General features: G+C 42.0%; 1 protein-coding gene across 6 annotated transcripts in view; it reads right to left on the minus strand.

Annotated features, from left to right (window-relative positions):
- The window catches only part of numb (NUMB endocytic adaptor protein), a 51,196-nt gene that overhangs the window by 16,234 nt on the left and 15,951 nt on the right, over positions 1 to 19,011 (minus strand). For all 6 annotated transcript variants that reach the window (XM_028566023.1, XM_028566025.1, XM_028566022.1 and 3 more), the window contains exon 2: positions 6,299 to 6,435. In XM_028566023.1, coding sequence (XP_028421824.1) covers positions 6,299 to 6,424 — 126 coding nt within the window. In that variant the 5' untranslated portion in view covers positions 6,425 to 6,435. The remainder of the gene's footprint in view (positions 1 to 6,298; positions 6,436 to 19,011) is intronic.

Raw genomic sequence — 19,011 nt, forward strand, 5'->3', positions numbered from 1 at the left:
AAAAGTGGGAGAAATGGACATTATTCAGGACCCAAAACAGCGACGAAGACTGATGTAGCTGTTAAAAAAAAAAAAAAAAAAAAGGAAATGGATAGACTACTTAAAATGCAACTCCCCAAACAGTTTATATACATGCACATTTGTGAGTTATGTATAAATATATATAAACGGCAAAAACATAAATAAAAACTACAGTGGGGAAATAAAAGCACTAACGACCTAGCCTGGCATTGAACCTCTCGGCTCATTTTCGATTTCCAACGGGCGTCATCACCGGGCGCAGACCAAAATGCCTCTGGCCGCAATTGGATTGACCTACAACCAACGAAAGGTGTGACGTGGCACTGGGCGACACATGCAAGTTGGGGTGGTGCTCGGTCCGTTTTAAAGCAGGAAATAAATGCCCGCCAGGTCACAAACCTTCTCAAATTACAGCTAAACAGTGGCCTAAAATGTGTTTCTGAAAACATTTTAAGCTGGAAAAAGGCAATACGGTAACAGAATCTTGATTCATATTTGATGGCAGACCTATCTGCCAGAGCAAATGAAACATGAGCTCCCAGATTTGTGTGGCTTCCTGGCTACCAGTGACCCAAAACATAAATAAAATGTGTATATACACAAGTCAAGTGTTTCTGTAAGTTGTAAAAAAAAAAAAAAAAAAAAAAAAAAAGATAAATACTGCAAAGAAATACTGGGGTGGATATATACAGTGTATGGATGTATACAGAACAAGAACTACTTTATTGTGAGACCAACGCGTTGAGTGGGTCAGGGTCAGAAATCTGGTTCACTCACCCTCATCCTAGTGGCCACAAGCCAAAATGTGTTGATCTCACAAAATGTTGTCCTTTACACTACAGGTGTTGCTCGTGTTTAGGCATCTTAAGACTTTTTCCCTTCTCCATGTACCTTACAACTGCAGAATGTCAGAAAAAAAAGAAATCAGTCCACATATATAGTATATAACCTTAACCTTCGGAGGTGCTATATCACCATATATGCCACACATGTAATGACTGAGATACTTGTTAGGACAGTCATCTAGTAGCTAATTAATCGAGAGATGGGATGCATCAGGATCTGTCAGATTGTGCTTGGGGGGGGGAGAAACCCTTTGCTCCCAACCATGTAACAGCACACATAAGGACTAGGACATCCTACGTGAGTGGGTTGGACTGCAACTGAATGAACGGAAAAGGCTGCCTCCTCCAGCCCTCCCTCCTCCTGGACCTCAAGCAGCATCACACCCTGCTGTGTGTCACTCCAGAGTCACAACCCTGACCGGCCCAGAAGCCATTGTGAGCGCGGGCTGGAGAGGAAGTCCTTACCCTTTCCTTATAGTCACGCACGCACACACGCACGCCTGTCCCCACCCACCACCCTCTGTCCCGTCTATTTTGAGAGTGTGACGCCACGGCTGTGAGTCACAAGGTTGGCGTATTAGAATACACGTGTGTACACACAAACATGCACAAAGACCCACAGACACAAGACAATACTGATGCAGCGAGGCAGCTGGGGGTAGCGAGGACACTGAAAGCAGCGGCATCGCGAGTAGGGGATCAGCCAGGAGACGTGGCTGAGGTGGGATGAGTAAAGGCAGGGGAGGCTTCAAGTGTCACAACAGATGCATCATTGTTGCATCTTACTCCGTGCTGTTAGTAAGTAGCTGGCAGCAGCAACAACCTGGAGGCTGAAAACATTCACATTTAACAGATGCCTTCCACCAAAGCAACGGAAACAAATCCTTTATTAGTCATTTGTGTATCCTGAACAGGGTGTTGTACATGTGTAGGGTAATTAGGTTCTGAAATACAGGTGTAGGATTCTCGTAGGGTACAGATTTGATCATTGGCAAATTATCAAAGATGTTTTATCAATATTAATCAAGTTATGAATATGGTTATTAATAACTTTATCAAAATCGACAAACAATCAAAACGGGGCACCACCCTGCAAGTCAGGGACCAATAATCAAACTGTGGAACATTCTCATTTCTGTGGTAATCCTTTAAAAAGGAAATAAAGGAAGGGATGAATCCAAGCACGGACCTGATCGACCAGCAATTATTACAACAGGTACACAAATAATCACAAGCAACTGCTAATTAAGTATAATAAGATTTATTAACGTCACAATTATCAGTAGCTAATCAATAATCCCTTGATAATAAACTTATATATCTTTTACAATATCACAACCAAAACAAAGCAAAAACAAAGCAGCATGGACACGTCTGTGTCTGTGTGTGTGTGAGTGTGTGTGTGAGAGAGAGTGAGTGAAAAAGGAGGGGCGGTGTCGAAATGTAGTTTTAACACAAAAACAACTCAAAAAATGGCTACTCCTGTGAGCTGCACAAAACTATTTAGCCTCAAGAGGGCGGTAGTGGCGCGGGGTGCACGGAGAAGGGCCGAAGAAGCCGGGGGGTTGCTAGGCAACGCGCATGCTTAGCCGGTATGGTAGCTAGTTCCTGTTTTAGCTCTGTACGAACGTAAGCCGATTCCACGTGGCTAAACTACAGCGTTAGCTCGGGAGCTACGCGGCTAGCCTGTGTCGTGTGTGTGTGTGTGTGTGTTAGTAAAAGAAGAAAGAGAAGAAGAGTAAAGAAAAGAGGCACTCTGATCTTAGTTATCGATAATGACCCGCCCCCCTCAGCTACTCCGGTCTGGACCACACGTGTAGTTAGGACAGACTGAGACTTTTGACTTACCGAGGGAAACTTTGGTCATTCTAACCACTCCAGTGGCTAACAGCTGATTTCGCGACTCTTTCGCAGACAGTAATTAAAACTCCGTGAAAAGGAGCGCTTATGGTTTTAACCAGGTACTTAACACAACATCAACAGTACCATGATCTATTGATACATTCACAGAACAGATTAATAATCACATATGGACCAGTACATGATTAAATCAGATCACCTTAATGGCAACAAGTGGTAGCGAACCCTTTGCTCATTAATAAACACACTACTTATCTCTGCCCAGACGTAAGCCTCCTTACGGTGTATTCAGTCCGTTTGTTTCTGTCCATAGATTTCCACAGAAATGAAACAGAACGAATCCCTTGGTGCTCGTCAGCAGCCACGGAGAAACTTCCTCCAAAAAGGCAGAAAGGGGGAAGTTTAGTCGACTTTGAGAAGAAAACGTTGTTTGTCCTTCTCCTGCAGATATGAAAACACTGGTGCGTTTTTAAGGATCCACCGAAATAAAATCCACTTTCTCCAGAAAATGGAAGTTCAGCACAAGCGCTTGCGCGCTCCCCTCAGCGACGGAGTTGCAATGGAAGACGAGGATTTTCCTAGGATCAGGCTTTTTATAGGTTAAGACCCCCTGCTGTGTTTATGGTCCCGCTGAACCAATAGGAAGACTCGAAACTCTTGAAAGGCTGAAGACTACAATCTTGTAGTTCTTTGACTTCCTGCCAGTTGTGAGGCGTTTCCCTTCTGGCTGGCACTTTCGCCATAGAGGTGTGAATTACCCGGCTTTGGGGTTTACATGCACATGTGTGTCCTGTATCCAGAGGTCAGTTTAATCTGAGGCCTTTTGGTTAAAATCAGGTTTAACCAGACTCTTGGTCCCCAACACAGGTTTTTTTTTTTTTTTTTTTGGGGGCACTCCAGGATTAGGTCCTCTTGGCACTAATCCCACAGTGGGCTAGGATTAGATGCAGTCTATTTATCAAGACGTTTGTATCATTGTGCCGTCACTGCCACTGCACTGTTTGTGTATATTTGATGAGGTAAAACACAAAAAGAGATATTGTATTTACATTTCCCTGCGCCTGGTCTAGATTTTCCAGCTGGAGAGAGCCAGCAAAGTAATACGTGCAACCTTGGGATGCACTTAAATTCACATTTTGTAAACATTTGAAGCAGCCGATGATAAGGGAAGACAGGGGTCAAGACGACAGCCCGGCCGTAAAAAAAAAAAAGAACAGTCCTGTATTGTTTGAATATTTAGCTTTTAGGGAAATATGCTTTCTTGCCGAGAGTTATAGACGAGAAGAGTATCACAGGTCATAAGTCTGTACAGTGACTGTGTAGCAGGAGACGGCAGCCGGCCAGCTACGTTTAGCAATAAAGACTGGGAACAGCTGAAGGTAGTTAACAAAAAGCTCAGAAGCTCAAGGTGGCATTTCACATACATCAATATCAATTATCTGGAGTTTGCTTCGTCGGTGTGAATCCACTGGATGTTTTCCAGATGGATTCCAGGAATTAATTCAGGGTATTGGCCATAAATCCGTTTCAGTGAAGAATTATGTCAGATTCAATAGGAAGCCTGCCTTGCAAACTCTGCAGACAACAACCTCACACAAAACTGCAAACTTTAATTTCCATATGAACATGTTTACATAGTTTTAACGTACCCATGCACTTCCTTCTCTGTTTAAGTTGGCAAGCAAGGCGCATAAGCAATTTAATCAGCAGTCTCATAAGACTGACATTTCCATACAAGGCCAATCTACAGTTGTATGCCTTTGACAACCACCTTGAATCAGGAATAATTGTCTGTTGCAATTTCAGCTGGAAAACAACAGACACGAGCAAAACTGTGGTAATCCGTGGAGAACTGGGCTTTTACTATGCTTGTAAAAAGGCGGTAAGTAGCGGGGGGGGGGACCAAGCCACAACATTAAAGGCTCATTTCACCCCATCGTAACTCCACCACCCCTCCAGATCCTGTTTCCCTCCATACCACTTTCAAAACAGTCTGTTTCTTCTTTTTCTCCACTGCATCTCCTCTCCTCTATTGGATCATGGTCTTTAGTGCAGCAGTCAAGTGATAATTTCACTGCAACTATTCCAACCCACACACAACTGGGCTCCTACAGTATTGAGGCACTTAGAGCGGGAGCAGCAGGGGGAGGGATACAGAAGAGTAGCATGGTAGGTTGCGCCGTAACGATGAAAGCCAGTGCAGAGAAAAATGCTGCTGGAGAAGTGTGTGTGGCTGCAGAAGTACGAGAAGGAAAGAATGACAATGAGAGATAAGCTAATTTGTCATTCACTGACTACTTCCACCATTAACAACTTACCATAAGCTTTTTAGAGGAGAGGAAGGCCCTGCAACAATGAGCAGGCACCTGAGTTTTGGTAAGGTATGCCTACTGACTGGTTTACAGTTACACAACACTGGTTAATCGTGATTATGATTTCGACTCCCAATGATCGTAAAAACAGAATAATCGAGAAAAACAATTATTTAGCTCATTCCTTTTTGCAAGTAAACTCTCATTTTCTCTTGTGTTCTGAAAAAATAAAGTTGATTTACTTAACTTTTTCCACTGTTTTTTTAAGTTCAATAATTGCAACATCTTTCCAGAAGTCAACGAGCAATCGTGTTAAATTATCGTGATTTCAATATTGACCAAAATAATCGTGATTATATTTCTTTCCATAATCGAGCAGCCCTAGTAGGCAGCTTAGAAGAGATCTTGAATCTAGGGCGTTTCACACACTGGATAAGATGTACACACAAACGAATTGAAGCCACGAACCGACACACGCGCACAACCCATTCCACCTCTAGCCTCTATCTGTTCTACCTATAAAAACAAACTTCCAAGGTAGTCTCCATTACTTTCCTTCACTTTCTCACCACAGTCACTTCCACCTCTGTATGCTTTACCGTATTTTCAATTCCCGTTTCATGCCCAAAAAAAAAAAAAACAGGTCAAAGCATCCAAACCATAACATGTACACTTTTATGTAACGTACAATCCACATCCTTGACCAGTCTGTGTTTTCATTTCCCCTTTATATTCTGAGTGAGGTGAGCATTTGGACTCGTGTTAGGAGAGGAAGCGTACCGTTGCGCCTCTGTGTTATAAGTGGAAGGTTTTGTTGCCACAACACAGCGAACTCTCCACTCCATCAGCTGCAGCGCTGAAGATATATACTGTACGCAGAAAGATACTGCATCAGTGGGTCTTGCCCTGCCCCGTTGCAGCGCCCCTGGATTTCTTATTTGTCAGCGATTATAAAGTTTCTTTAACTTTGTATATTTTACTTGATGATTCAAGTGGTCCTGATTACTATTGGAGGCCAGAAAATCAATTGTGCGCACACATCCCACAGGTTTGGAAGGCTACAGCAGATAATCGTGCGACCCAGATAAACGCTGTGCTCACAGTCGCTGAATGCTTATGATTAATCACAAGCGGCGTCCTTGGGGAGTTTCTCAGGAGGTATGAGCGTGCCACAGTAAGGTCGGCACTGCAATTTGTGCGCGAGTTTGTATGTCTGTGAGGTTTTGTGTGCAGGTGCGCTTATGTGTGAGGGAGAGTCACCTTGACTGCGAAGCTACACTTGCCGCTGCGGACCGCCTCCTCGTCTGTCTGCCACTGGTGCGGCCGACTCGACTCCGGCACGTAGACGTCTTTCTTCCGGCGGAAGCTCTGCCGTAGCTTATTCATCGCTGAGCTCCCTGTGAGTGGTGAGAGACACTTTATTAATTCCCAGGGCGAAAAACTGGGCTTACAGCAGCAGCAAAATAACAAAAGGTGCAGCACTGGTTGGTGGCGGAAACTCTAAAAAAAAAAACGGTTAAAAGGAAACCGCTAAACATATGAGGTATTAAGTAATGATAGAGGTTTGGGAAATGTACCAGTTCACGTGCAGTCAATAGTGTATGTCAACACAGAAATGAGTCAACTTCCTGTGTTTGATAACGGATAAGATGCTGGTGATCGTGCAGAATCCCATTGCTACCAGACTACCACTTCCATGCCCTGTACAGTGCCTGTAAATAGGAATGCTTTAAACACTGACATCAGTGCACAACACGATAAGCTGTTGTCTCTCTGACTCACAAGGAGGAACAAAAGAGCTGTCGCCTGAGTCTTTGTAGTGTTAGGCGTCAAGGCGGCCCAAATAAAAAGGGAACAGAGGACAGCAGGCAGAAGACGGCAGGCTGCTGTTCAACTGAGAGAACCCTTTACCTGCCGATTATGCTAGGGCCACAGATTATTTCCATAGGAAGTTAATAATCCCCATTTTTGATTAGGACTTTTTGATGTCTTTAACCAACATCTTTACCACAGAAATCAGGCTTTTTAAATTAAAGTGCTCATATTATGCTTTTTGGCTTTCCCCCTTTCCTTTATATCTTTTTTTGTGCATGTTATAGGTTTACAAAGTGAAAAAGCCCAAAGACCCACTCCAACAGGAAACACTGTTCACAAACGGCTCCAAACAGCTCTATTGTAGTCCAGCCTTTACTTCAGAGACAAACGTGGTCACTTTGTAACACACGTTATAATGCTCGCCTAGCTGCTAGCATGGCACGCCCTCATACTCTGCTTCTGACTGGCTAGTAGTCCTTACCTAGGTACTGTCAGGGCACGCCCTAATACTCTGCTTCTGACTGGCTAGTAGTCCTTACCTAACTACTGTCAGGGCACCCCTTCATACTCTGCTTCTGACTGGCTAGTAGTCCTTACCTAGCTACTGCGCATGTGCGACTCCCAACAAAGATGGAACAGAAGTGAGATGTTTCACTCAGTAGCTAAAACTGAGAGCTCAACACACAGGGTGAAAAGAGGAGCTGCAGCAATGTGCAGTATAACAAAAATATGGTGTTTTTTGGTTTTAAACCTATTCTGATATAACCTCTAAATACAATTATGAACCTGAAAATGAGCATAATATGAGCACTTTAAGTGACAATGTTTCTAACTTCTAGATCAATTGGAATAATAAATTAAAATAAATAAAAAATTTAAAAAAAAAACTTAAAAAGCTAGTATGTCCCAAACTTCCCATTCTAAACACCCACCATAGTTTACAAAAGGAATTTCTGGTCAAGCTTTGCACTAACTTGTATTAGCTTCTTTTGTGCTTTGAAGCTTCAGTAGTTATCAACAGCGAAATATTTGGAAGCGTCTGTGGTGGCCGTGTTTTCCGTCAGATCGTTTATAGATCTCAACATTTCCGACCGCACTTGAAGGCAGCTTCATTTCACAGAAACAGAGAGAAAGAAAAGACATGGAACTACTGTGCATAGTTGTTGTAGTCAACACTCATCTGTTGTTACACAAACTCCCGGGCAGTTCAGTCCTTGCGTTTGGGGTTTTAAAACTATCTTGTGGCAGCGATAAGAGGCAGTGATGTTTCCCGTTTCCTGTACGGGACTCTCACGCCTCCTCAAAACTAACTGACTAGTCTGACCGCTGGTTAACATGATTGTCCACCGCAGCGTTGCGTTACTCCGAAAGGTCACTCGGTCTCGACTCTTTGCCGCAGGCAATCAAAATAAATGGAAAGCCCCGTGTTTCTGCCGGACTGTCTGACGCAGCGTGAATGCACACTCAGCCAGACAGCGCCTCATTAGAGCGTTGGCATAATGCACAGCGTTTATCAAAATCGCCTGAAAACGACCAGGAGGATACAGTATAACCAGACAGACCTCTAAACACATCAGACTGCTCGCTTATAACTCTACATTCCTCCATTCTCGGCCGAGATGGAGGACATGGCGCTGCATAAATTATCCAGCCACTAGCGGACATATAGCAAGCAGCTTAATCCCGACAAAACACCACAGTTAATTTCAGCCGGCATGCAACGTATATTTGAATCCCAAAATTGAAAATCGAATATCAGCCCAAAGAACGAAAATCACAATAGTGGAATATTCAAGTCCAGTCCAATTAACTTCCGTGTACAAGTTTAGGGGGTTTATTAGCAACATTACGGGTAAGCTTATATTTGGTTTTACCTCCAAATAAAGAGGTAGCTAATCTTGTAAAACCTTTTTTACTTATTTTGCACTTGTATGATCGTCTTACTTCATCTCATGTTTTCATCTCACGTCAGACTTCTTTTCTGCACTCTGAGATCTGAGCAATTACTTCAAAGATTACAATGTTATCAGAACCAGTAGAACCCCTATCAAAATAAACTTAAGTTATAATCAACCACATTCTTCCATGAAAAGGTTCTCTTAATGTTGAGTCAAGGTTTTGAGTAAGAGGTCACTTAAATGCAGGTTCAAACACAAAAATTCTCTGAAAATCTTAAAAACAGCACAATTAATTAGACTAAAAGCACTACGTTAAAACGGTGCATGTGTATCTTCTTGGCTTAGGGAGGAGATTAGGAGGCACAATAAAGCAGGAGACCCAATTAAAAGTTGTTGATCCAAACTAGAACTGAGGGGTGCATCCATCATCGCAAGCCTGGCTCACGTCTCCCTTAGCAACTCATAACTTGGCACCAGAAGTGGTTCGGCCATGCAATGCTGACTTTTTAAACCGGTGAGCAGAGCGTACCCCTTGACTAACAAGTTGCACCCACTAAGTTCTGAGTTGATGAGGATCTGGCTGGATTAAAAGAGTCTTTAAATCCAGGAGAGCTGTCTGTCCTCACACACAACACACAAACACATACAAGAGCAAGCAGCCACATAGCAGCGTTCAATCGCACACATGCTTACTGTGACCACACACATATGCACCTACTTAACTACTCAAAACACACACAGGACTGAGGTGTCTGTTTGCATAATGAAACCTGTCCTGTGAGTAGATACTGGCTGGAGGTAGAAAACGCTCTCTTATCGGCCCGAGCCAAGCTCCAGCTCTGTGGGCGGCACACAATGAAGCTTTCAGCGCTGACCAGGCTACTGAAACGCACATAAACACATCAAACTTCCTACTGTCACTAAAGGGGGTGACCTGGAGCGGACCACGGGTTTAGGAAACGGCTCTGCAGCATCATTTCTGCACTTCAAATTTCCCCAGCGTACACTGACGAAAGACACAAAACTAAAGTTGAACCTGTTGCGTATTTTACGAGAAAGCTACGTTTTATGAACTAAGTAGGACTACTAAATGACAGCTAGTCACTTGGCCAAATGAGTGGTAGCGTGGCCAACCTTGCAAGCCAAATCCAAGTCGAGATTTTGGCTGTAGTTGGTGGATTTTTGTCTCCCTTTTCCCACGTGTTCTGGAAACTCTGCAGATGGTGTGACACAGTCAATGCCTTTCTTGCTTTCTATTGCGTGTTCTCTACGGAATCGCTCATAGAAAGACAACCATGCCCCCCCCCCCCCCGCTGAGCCAGTCTGTAGGTAGAGACACAAACTCAAAAAGGCGAGTGGTCTGAAAATGGGGCAGAAATGTCGACCAACGAGGTGTACGGCAGGCTCTTCCTTGTGTGAAAGCACCTGTTTTGTAGCAATAGCCAAATACCTCTGCAGGTGTCAGGATATAAAAAGGCAGCCAGTCTATTGAAGTGTGTGACTGGGCACATACGCAACACAAGTTGTAGCCTGCAGTAGAGTGAAGTGTTTGAAAACAAGACGACGAGGGAGAGGGAAAGAAATATTGCTTCATCCCTCACTCCCGCTCTCTCTCTCTCTCTGCACACTGGTTTATTTAGGTCATATCATATTTGGGCTCACTGCGGTGCCAGTGACAGGCTGCACGCTTCCAGCCTGCAGAGTGAAGAGGAGGAGCAGGAGAAAAAAACCTCAAGATTAAAAGCATTTGTGTCCAATGGGTTACGCACGCATTTTAAGTCAACGTTGTCACCTTGACTTCACTTGTCAAATTGTCACCAGCTCCAGTGTTCTTAAACATAATATTGCCCGATGGCCCTGGGCAAGTGAAACTCACAAAAAGTTTCGATATTTTTTTCCCAATCATCATGGTGTCATACATTGACGTTATTTGACAACGGACTTTGGGCAAGCAGATTATTTTTGCTGAAAATACTCCGCAGAGGTTTTTTTTTTTATGTTTTAAGTTAAAATTTGGTGAACATGTTTGCCAACTTGACAACCACACATTTCATGAGAATGAGGTAAATCTAAGAGCTGCAAACTAGTGCCCGACCGATAAAGGATTTTTAAGCCCGATACCGATACAAATATTTCATGATTTAAAAATCCGATATATCGGCAGATATATATTTATAAAAAAAAAAAAAATAATCCAGAAATGCGTAACTTAAGATATGAAACTTGAAAGTCCTTTTCAACAAAAAGACAATAACAAAAGAAATCAAAGAGTGTTGCCAACAGGGATGTTGAAGAGTGTTCTCTGTCACTCAGAACATGGTTGAAGGGTGTTTTGTCGGTTTTTATTTTAAATTTTTTTAATATTCTATTATCATAATCCTTTGTCATTATAAATGATTCAGATGAATGAATATTTAAAAAAAATAAAAAAGCCTAATATCGGCCTGGCGATATATCGGTCGGGCTCTACTGTCTATTATTTATCTAATAATGTGTCCAATTAGTCAATGTTCTAAGTTCATTAACTGTCAAAGGAAGGAAACATCTTCCAAATTGCGTGTTTTGCCCAAAGCTATTTAATTTAGGATATGAAACAAGAGAAACTCAGCAAATCCTCACACTTGAGAAACTGGTAGCAGAAAACATTAAGGCTTCTCTCTCTCTCCCTCTCTCTCCCTCTCCCTCTCCCTCCCTCTCTCTCTCTCTATATATATATATATATATATATATATATATATATATATATATATATATATATATATATATATATATATATATATATATATATATATATAAACAATGGATCTAATTACTACTTGTATGTGAAAGGAGTCAGTCATAGTGGCAAACCCACAAAGAAATGAGCTCAGCTGTAAAGAGCGTTTAAGCATCTTTTAGCTCATCGTTTTGCTCTTCTGACCTGCACACTCTCATCGCCCTTGTTCCCAGCTGCGAAGAAGCTGTACCAACTGTACGCTACCGATCCACCGCTGAAAGGTAGCCAAATATGAAATATAAACATGATAATATGTTGTGAGTGATGTCGAGAGTTATTGTATGATTTGATCTAAAAAAAGATGTTTTTGACATAAGGGTTTGTTGAGGAAAATAGTTGATGGTAAAGTCTGGGATGAAGCAGCCACCAGCTCAGACTCAGGGCAGAAGAAAGAAAAATTCCTTCCAGGATATCTCATTTTGGGAGAAAAGAAAAGAACAAAAAATAGTCTCTTTGAATTAATCCATGGTACAAGCAGGTAAGAATACCATAAGTCTGTAAAATAGTTTGGGATTTTCATCCCGCAGGGCCATTAACGCCCCAAAGTTCTTATGCTCCTTCTTACATCACTTGACTAAACTCACCTTCTAAATCACTTAACACTTGTGCTGCTGCCAGCTTACAACCCACACACCTTCTCTCCGGCGTACTGCAGAGTCTAACAGGGACAACTAAGGAGAGAGCAGGAACGTAAGTAAAAAGCACACATGCTCATGTGTGTGGGAAAGCATTTGCACCAGCAGTGTTGAGTGTACATGGAGAGTACCCTTTGCAGGAACGTGATATGAATACCCCAAGAAGGTCATATTTTCTTCACATCCACCTCGGGGCATACCCATTTCTAAATTCGTTGTACTTTTTACCCCTTTTACCCCCTTTTCAGACTGACACAATGACCTCCTATAGAGCCACATTTGCCATAGAACCAGCACAGACCGTCTGACATGGACTCCTCGACTCTGCTCTACAGTTGAACCGCTGTCTGTTGATACACTGTCTTTGGTAGGATCGCATTTATGATACAAAATAGAATAACGACTTCATAAATTCAACCCGTGTGTTGATTTCAAGTGAAAAAACTGCAGCAAAACATTTTAATTAAACGGGTATACAAGGTATTTACACTATGTTTATGTACAATGTGCACTGAACTACAGTTGCAAAGGGAGGTCTGTGTCAACAGCGACAACCAGGGATTAGGCTGTAAAAGCAGACTGGGAGGTCAAACGTGGGTTGAACACATGTTCATTATCCCACGTCAAACACGGCGTTTGGGTATGAAAGCTGCCAGCGCCACAAGCATTAGGTAACTCTATTGTGTGTGTATGTGTGTTGGCAGGAAGGTGAGCAGTGATAGGGATGGAGGCCAGGCAGAGTGGGCCCCCCCTCGCTGCGATGAGTGGGTCATGTGAGGTGGGTTTAGCCCCGTGGTTTGGCCATGAGCCAGAAAGAATAAGGCAAGGAGGGAGAAAAGGTGAGAGAGAAAGACGGAACAGCAAATTCAGACAAGGTGAAAAGAAAAGAAGGTTAGGGAAGGGAACAGTTAAGATACGTGGCAGGAGGGACGGAGGGAAGGAAAATAATTAGGATGGAAAGAGTAAGTTAAGATGGAGGGAGAAGTAGGGTGAAGGAGGAGGTGGTAGCGTTAAAAAAAAAAAAAAAAAATTAGCACAGTTTCCCTTAGCTTTGTTATTATTCCAGACTCATTAAAAAAATAAGCATAATGTTCCTCACAGCAACAGTTTGCCACTCTTTATGCAACATGCAAGGTTTCATGTCTAAACTGCATTTTGGTTTATTCAAGTTGTCTTTGGGTTTATTTATCCACCTCTTCAACAACTGACTTTTTTCTATTGTTGAACACCAAGGCAAATATCCCAGCATAACATAAGTATACCTGTGTTTTGGACACTAACACATTGGGATACACCACACAAAATAAGACCGAAATGAAGGGTACTTTTCACTTGAAGCCAAAGGTTGCATGACAGGTGTAATCATCACAGATTCTACTCACTGACGGCACTGAAACATGTTTGTCAAAATACAACATGTCCAAGGGCCAGCTTTTTGGAGCATCACAACTAAAACAATACTAGGGCAGTTTTAAATGAAGTGAATGGACAATAGAGAGGTATGGAGGATATTGCGAGAGGGCGGGGGGGACTAGAGAGAACAGGCGGGGTGGGAGGGGGGGTAAAGGCTTTGGAGCAGGAAAGCAGGATCTGATCCCTGCTGGAGCTGTCACAGCTCCTATAGTCTGGTGACGTGAGGATCTCTGGCTGTTCTCCTACCAGCGCTAATGAGAACAATTACACAAGGACCAGTTATACTCTCTCTGTGTTCATGTACACAGGAACAAGCAACAGTAAAGGACAGAAAAAAAAGACATGGAGCTCTCTAAAAGACTCTCACATGCAATATCATCACTGTACTCAATTATGGACACAGGCACACAGAGTCAACAGTGGTGGTAAATTGTAAAAGACAGAAAAGCACAGAGGAGGAGACACACAGGACGAACAGAAAAACAAAAGTAAAGAGATAGAGGAAAAACCGAGAGACTTTTTCTTCAGTCAGTGCTGTGCTGCTGCCTGGGAAGAAGGGAGGGAGTGCTGCTGCTGGCTGTAGATGTAACAGCATTTGAATAATCTCTCCAGGAATGGAAAACTGATTAATCCTTGTAGAAGGATCCTAGGGATGAGTACAGCGGTTAGGTTTCAAAGAAGAGGGAGGGAGGAGGGAGGGAGGGAGGGAGTGAGTAAGCGTGAGAGAAAGAAATAGAATGGGCAGCAATTCAAGCCCAAAAGGCCCCACTGTCTCCTTTCATGACTTGCCCCACCACTGTGCCAGCTGATACTCTTCATCCTATTTTATACGGCTTTGCTAAGGGAATTCCATGTTATCTGCGTTCAGACTGCATTCATAGTTTGGAGAGCAACATAGATAGGATAGCCTCAATCAATAAGGCCAGCCATCCGTAATGCAAAACACGCCTGGCCAGCATATCTGCTGAGCGCCGTTATCGGGGAGCTGGCCGGCTTGAGGTGATAGTGCCTCTGTTCTGCTCCCAAAAGGCCATATGAAGAGAGAATTTAAAAAGAAATGCTGTCACTGTGGTAAACCAATTTTCCGGACCCTGCTTTGTGGCTTGGCATGCTTATGTAAAAAGAGGGGTAGAAGAAAAAAAAAAACAAGGAGAATATTTGGATGAAAGTGTGCAGTAGAGCAGAACAATATGACCTAAAATCTAAATCACGATTAATGGCACATTTCACCTCGATAACGATAAATGATCTTTTCTGAAGCCAAAATGTTTCCGGACGACGGACAATGCGGGTTTTTTTGTACACACTGGCTGCGTGGCGTGGCGTTTCGGTTGCGTCGATTTTTCTGTCTTTACACACCAGAAACGTGTCTGACGCGGCGCTGCTGCTGCTAGCCTTGTCTGGACACATGGATGTTTCCCATTGATTACTGCACTCCAGCAGTAGTATACTTCATGTTAAACATAAACATATACTGATTTGATTACAGCAAAGACAACTTCGGCAGTATTGACAGCAAAATAGGCTCCAGAATTGCAATTTTTGAAAATCAATAATTTTTTTTTTTTTTTTTTTTTTTTTAAATTACATTTATATCTGCTGTTATGTCAAAACCTAGAGACTTTCAAACATCAAAATGTCATTTATGAAATGTATTTGTGTCAAAATGACATATAGACATCTTTTCCCATTCTATTTTGCCTGGAAACGCTTCCAACACGCTTGTGTGTCACGTGAAAAGTAGGTGTTGGTTCTATTTCTAGCATGCATGCGTTTTAGGCGTTTAGGCACGTCTCCTGGCACGCCTGAGACGTGCGTGTCACACAGACCGTGTGTAAGCTCTAACTTGTTACCATGGGAGCTGAAATAAAAACGGACACGCCACGCAGCTGACACGCTCACGCCACGCAGCCGTGTAGTCGGCCTTATGCTTTCCATGCGGCTGACTGGTCCGGGCAAAGTCACGTGACTGCACACGTGGTAGAATGTTTTTAATGAGAAAGTAGGCCTATCAACAGGAATAAAATATCTAAATTATGGTCATGGGAGAAGTACGTCCCTAACAGCTTCAGAATTTCGATAAATTTTGGATTAATCGTCCAGCCCTAGCGTGTGGTGCGTTAAAAGCCAAGCTAGGTACACAGGGACCAGGATTAGGGTCAAAGGTCAGGGCAATCTCCTTTCTGGTATCCTGGTTGGTAGGTTTATGGTGACAACAGAGGGAAGTTAGCAAACCAATCTCTCTGTATTTTTATTACCAATAAGTGTAAAACAAATACAATAAAACAGCGACTGGAGTTGAAAAAGTCGAACAGTAGGCTATTGCACAGGGCTGCGATAGATTTAGTGACAGTCTGATATTGACATTCAATGTTCAAGTTCAAGAGAACCATGTGAGGTGGGTCGCCCCAGCTGATTCCCTTCATTAATGCTGATCGTTAATGCTCACCCCTAATGTGATATTCTGGGTCACATGCATCAGAACGGAATGAATTACTGCATCACAGTTTGAAACTCAGGGGCAGTATGACCGAAATGGAGTCTATTCAATGTCAAACACAGATATTTATTCAGTATTGGCAAGCTGTTGGTATCACTGCTGAAAATGTGCAGACTTTTTCCCTCTACCAGAACGTATTTCTCCGGCACTCCCCGTAGTGCAGTATCTGTGTTGATTTTTTTTTTCTGTTCAAAAAGATAGCTTTCCCTAGAGACTCCCAACTTTTAGAATAACCAAAAATGGGAGATAGTTGTTTTGTTTTTCTCAAGAGAGCCACTTTTGATCCCTATGTCTCATATGAACCGTGAGTTAACATTACTGGTGTGAGAGATCACTTTAGTGATTGGGCTAAGCTTAATTTAAAACCAGTCAAAAGTTGACAAATGTCAGGCAATATAATGATCCTCATGTTGTTTCAATGAAATTTCCTTCTCCTTAAAATTAATTGAACTTTTCTGTAGAATTTTCTGTACATTCAATTGCCAACATACAGCAAGGAAAGCAACACTATAATTTGATTAACATTTTTAATTTAAAATAGTGATTTAAATTTGTGGTAATTATGTTTCTTTATTTCCGTTTTGTAAAGATTCCTAATCAGTTCAGTTTTTTTCTGTTATAAAATAAATAAATAAAATTATTGGCTTGTTTTTGGTGTTGTATCAGCACAAGACAAAAATAAGTACAGAGACACAGGGAAAGGTAAAATAAATCACAATTATTAGAAGTATATAAAAATAATAATAAAATATAGAAACTATGAAAGACTCATAATTACAGTGCAAGCAGTATACAAACAATACCAGTGTTTCGCACAAAGCAAGTCATTTTTTTTTTCTGTAATTTTATACAAAATGACTAGCACAAAAGGGAAGGAAAACAACTCAACAATCAAATGGCAGTAGTCACAATGGGTCCGAGCTGGTGAAAAGAGAGACTGTCAGTAAACAAGTGGAACTCATCACCAGCTGTTTTTTGCTCAGCAGGCCGCTCTTTGCTTTGATGATCTGTACACTTTGCACCATCAGTGTCCCAGCAGTAATCGGAATCACTTTGTTTGCCAGGTACAGCATGTGTCCACACAGTGATCCACAGATTCAACCTGACATCATGATGCACAGATAGATGTAGACAAGTGCTAAACAAACTATGATCACCAAAGTGTAATGTATTGTTCTGTAAACATCAGCCAAGATGTACAAAATATTACTAGGCAAAAAAAAAAAAAAAAAAAAAGTGTTTTGTTTGGTTCCGGTTTCCGACAGACCCAATTTATGCGTGACCCAAATTTATTTTATGAGCTTGGGGAAGAAATGATACAAATTAAATAAATACACAAATAAAAAGTTTGAGGCGAACTATAATTACTTTTTTGTACAGCACCGTTTTTGTCCTCCAGCAACGCTAACAAACGAGGCAGCCACGACAATCGTTGTCGGTCAGTGTGACGCTTATCAGTTCAATTTTCTAAGCACACTTTTTTCCGCCTTGACAAATGAAAATATTGGATCTTTAAACTGTTTTTCCAATTTTCTGTTTTTATTCAGAGGATCAGAAATTTAGATAAAATTGCGTCTGGGCTCCAATTATTCAATACTGCAATGGTTTTCTTTCCCTCGTTCCACCTACGTACGCCCCCCCACTCGAAACCATCAGTTGCAAGCACCTCTGACCCCAAAGTCCAAAAGTCCATCAGTTTTTTTGGTCCATATGCAGTTAATGACCTGCATATTGCGCAAAGTAAAAGAAAAGAATACCATTGCAGTATTGAATAATTGGAGCTCAGATGCAATTTTGGAATTTTCTCAATTTCTGATCACTTGGTACCTGCTCGACTCGCCTCGACTCTACTCGCCTTTTTTGGTTTTCCATTACGATAAAAAGTACCTGGTACCTGCTAACTACTAAAATCTGCAATGGAAAACGGACGCACAGCGCGTCGAGGCGAGGCGAGTAGAGTCGAGGAGAGTTGAGCAGGTACCATGTAATGTAAAAACACCAATCAAACATTCATATGGCAACGTTAGCTCAAAAGGCCATTCAAGTGACAGCCTTGGTTGTGTTTGATTGCTAACTTGTAGCCAGCAGTGAAGGAACTTTGTTATGTAGGTCCATTTTCACTGTATTGACATGACAGAAGTCTCTCGTTAGCGGGTTCTTGTAGGCTACTTCAGCCTCTGATCTAGAACTGACATCAGGGATCATGCCGTGAAAATGTGATGCCATACGCTCAATAATAAATTACTGCTATGTAATGTACCCAGCTCATTATTCTGCGTGAAATCTGTCGTCGCAAAGGGACGCATGCGCTACTCACAACTACACTCTGAGAAGGTTGGTATTGAGGTTAATACTGTTAAAAAGGTATTAGATGGAACTTTTGAGATGTCTTCAATACCAATGGTCCAGAACTGGTTTTTAGGAGGAGAATAAAGTACACACAGTTAAAATCTGTGTGTGTGTGTGTGTGTGTGTGTGTGTGTGTGTGTGTGTGTGTGTGTGTGTGTGTGTGTGTGTGTGTGACATGCTGGGACACACAAGGTAGTAGAGTACATGTAATACAGGTATTTCATAAGCTATGTTATGAAAAAAATAGAGAATCCATCACTACTGTAAAGAAAAAGAAAATAAATGTCCTACCTATCCCTTGCTGCCACTGGGGAAGAAAATAATAATAAAGAATTAAATTAATTCCCTACAGACCCATGATCTCATCTGAACCCCAACAGGAACCAAACTTTTTTTTTTTTTTTTTTTAGGCCCTAGCTTGAGAGCAAGCTGAACTAATAAAACTGCTGAAACGTGTCCAAGACAGCAGGACAATGTGTCATTTCTATTCCTAAAAAGCATCCATTTTAGGAGGTTAAAGATGTCTGAGGGACAGAACAAAAGCCAGCGAGAGAACGATGAGGACTTGGTACAAATGGGTGGTACTC

This window comes from Perca flavescens, chromosome 20, assembly GCF_004354835.1.
Source record: "Perca flavescens isolate YP-PL-M2 chromosome 20, PFLA_1.0, whole genome shotgun sequence".
Classification (NCBI taxonomy): domain Eukaryota; kingdom Metazoa; phylum Chordata; class Actinopteri; order Perciformes; family Percidae; genus Perca; species Perca flavescens.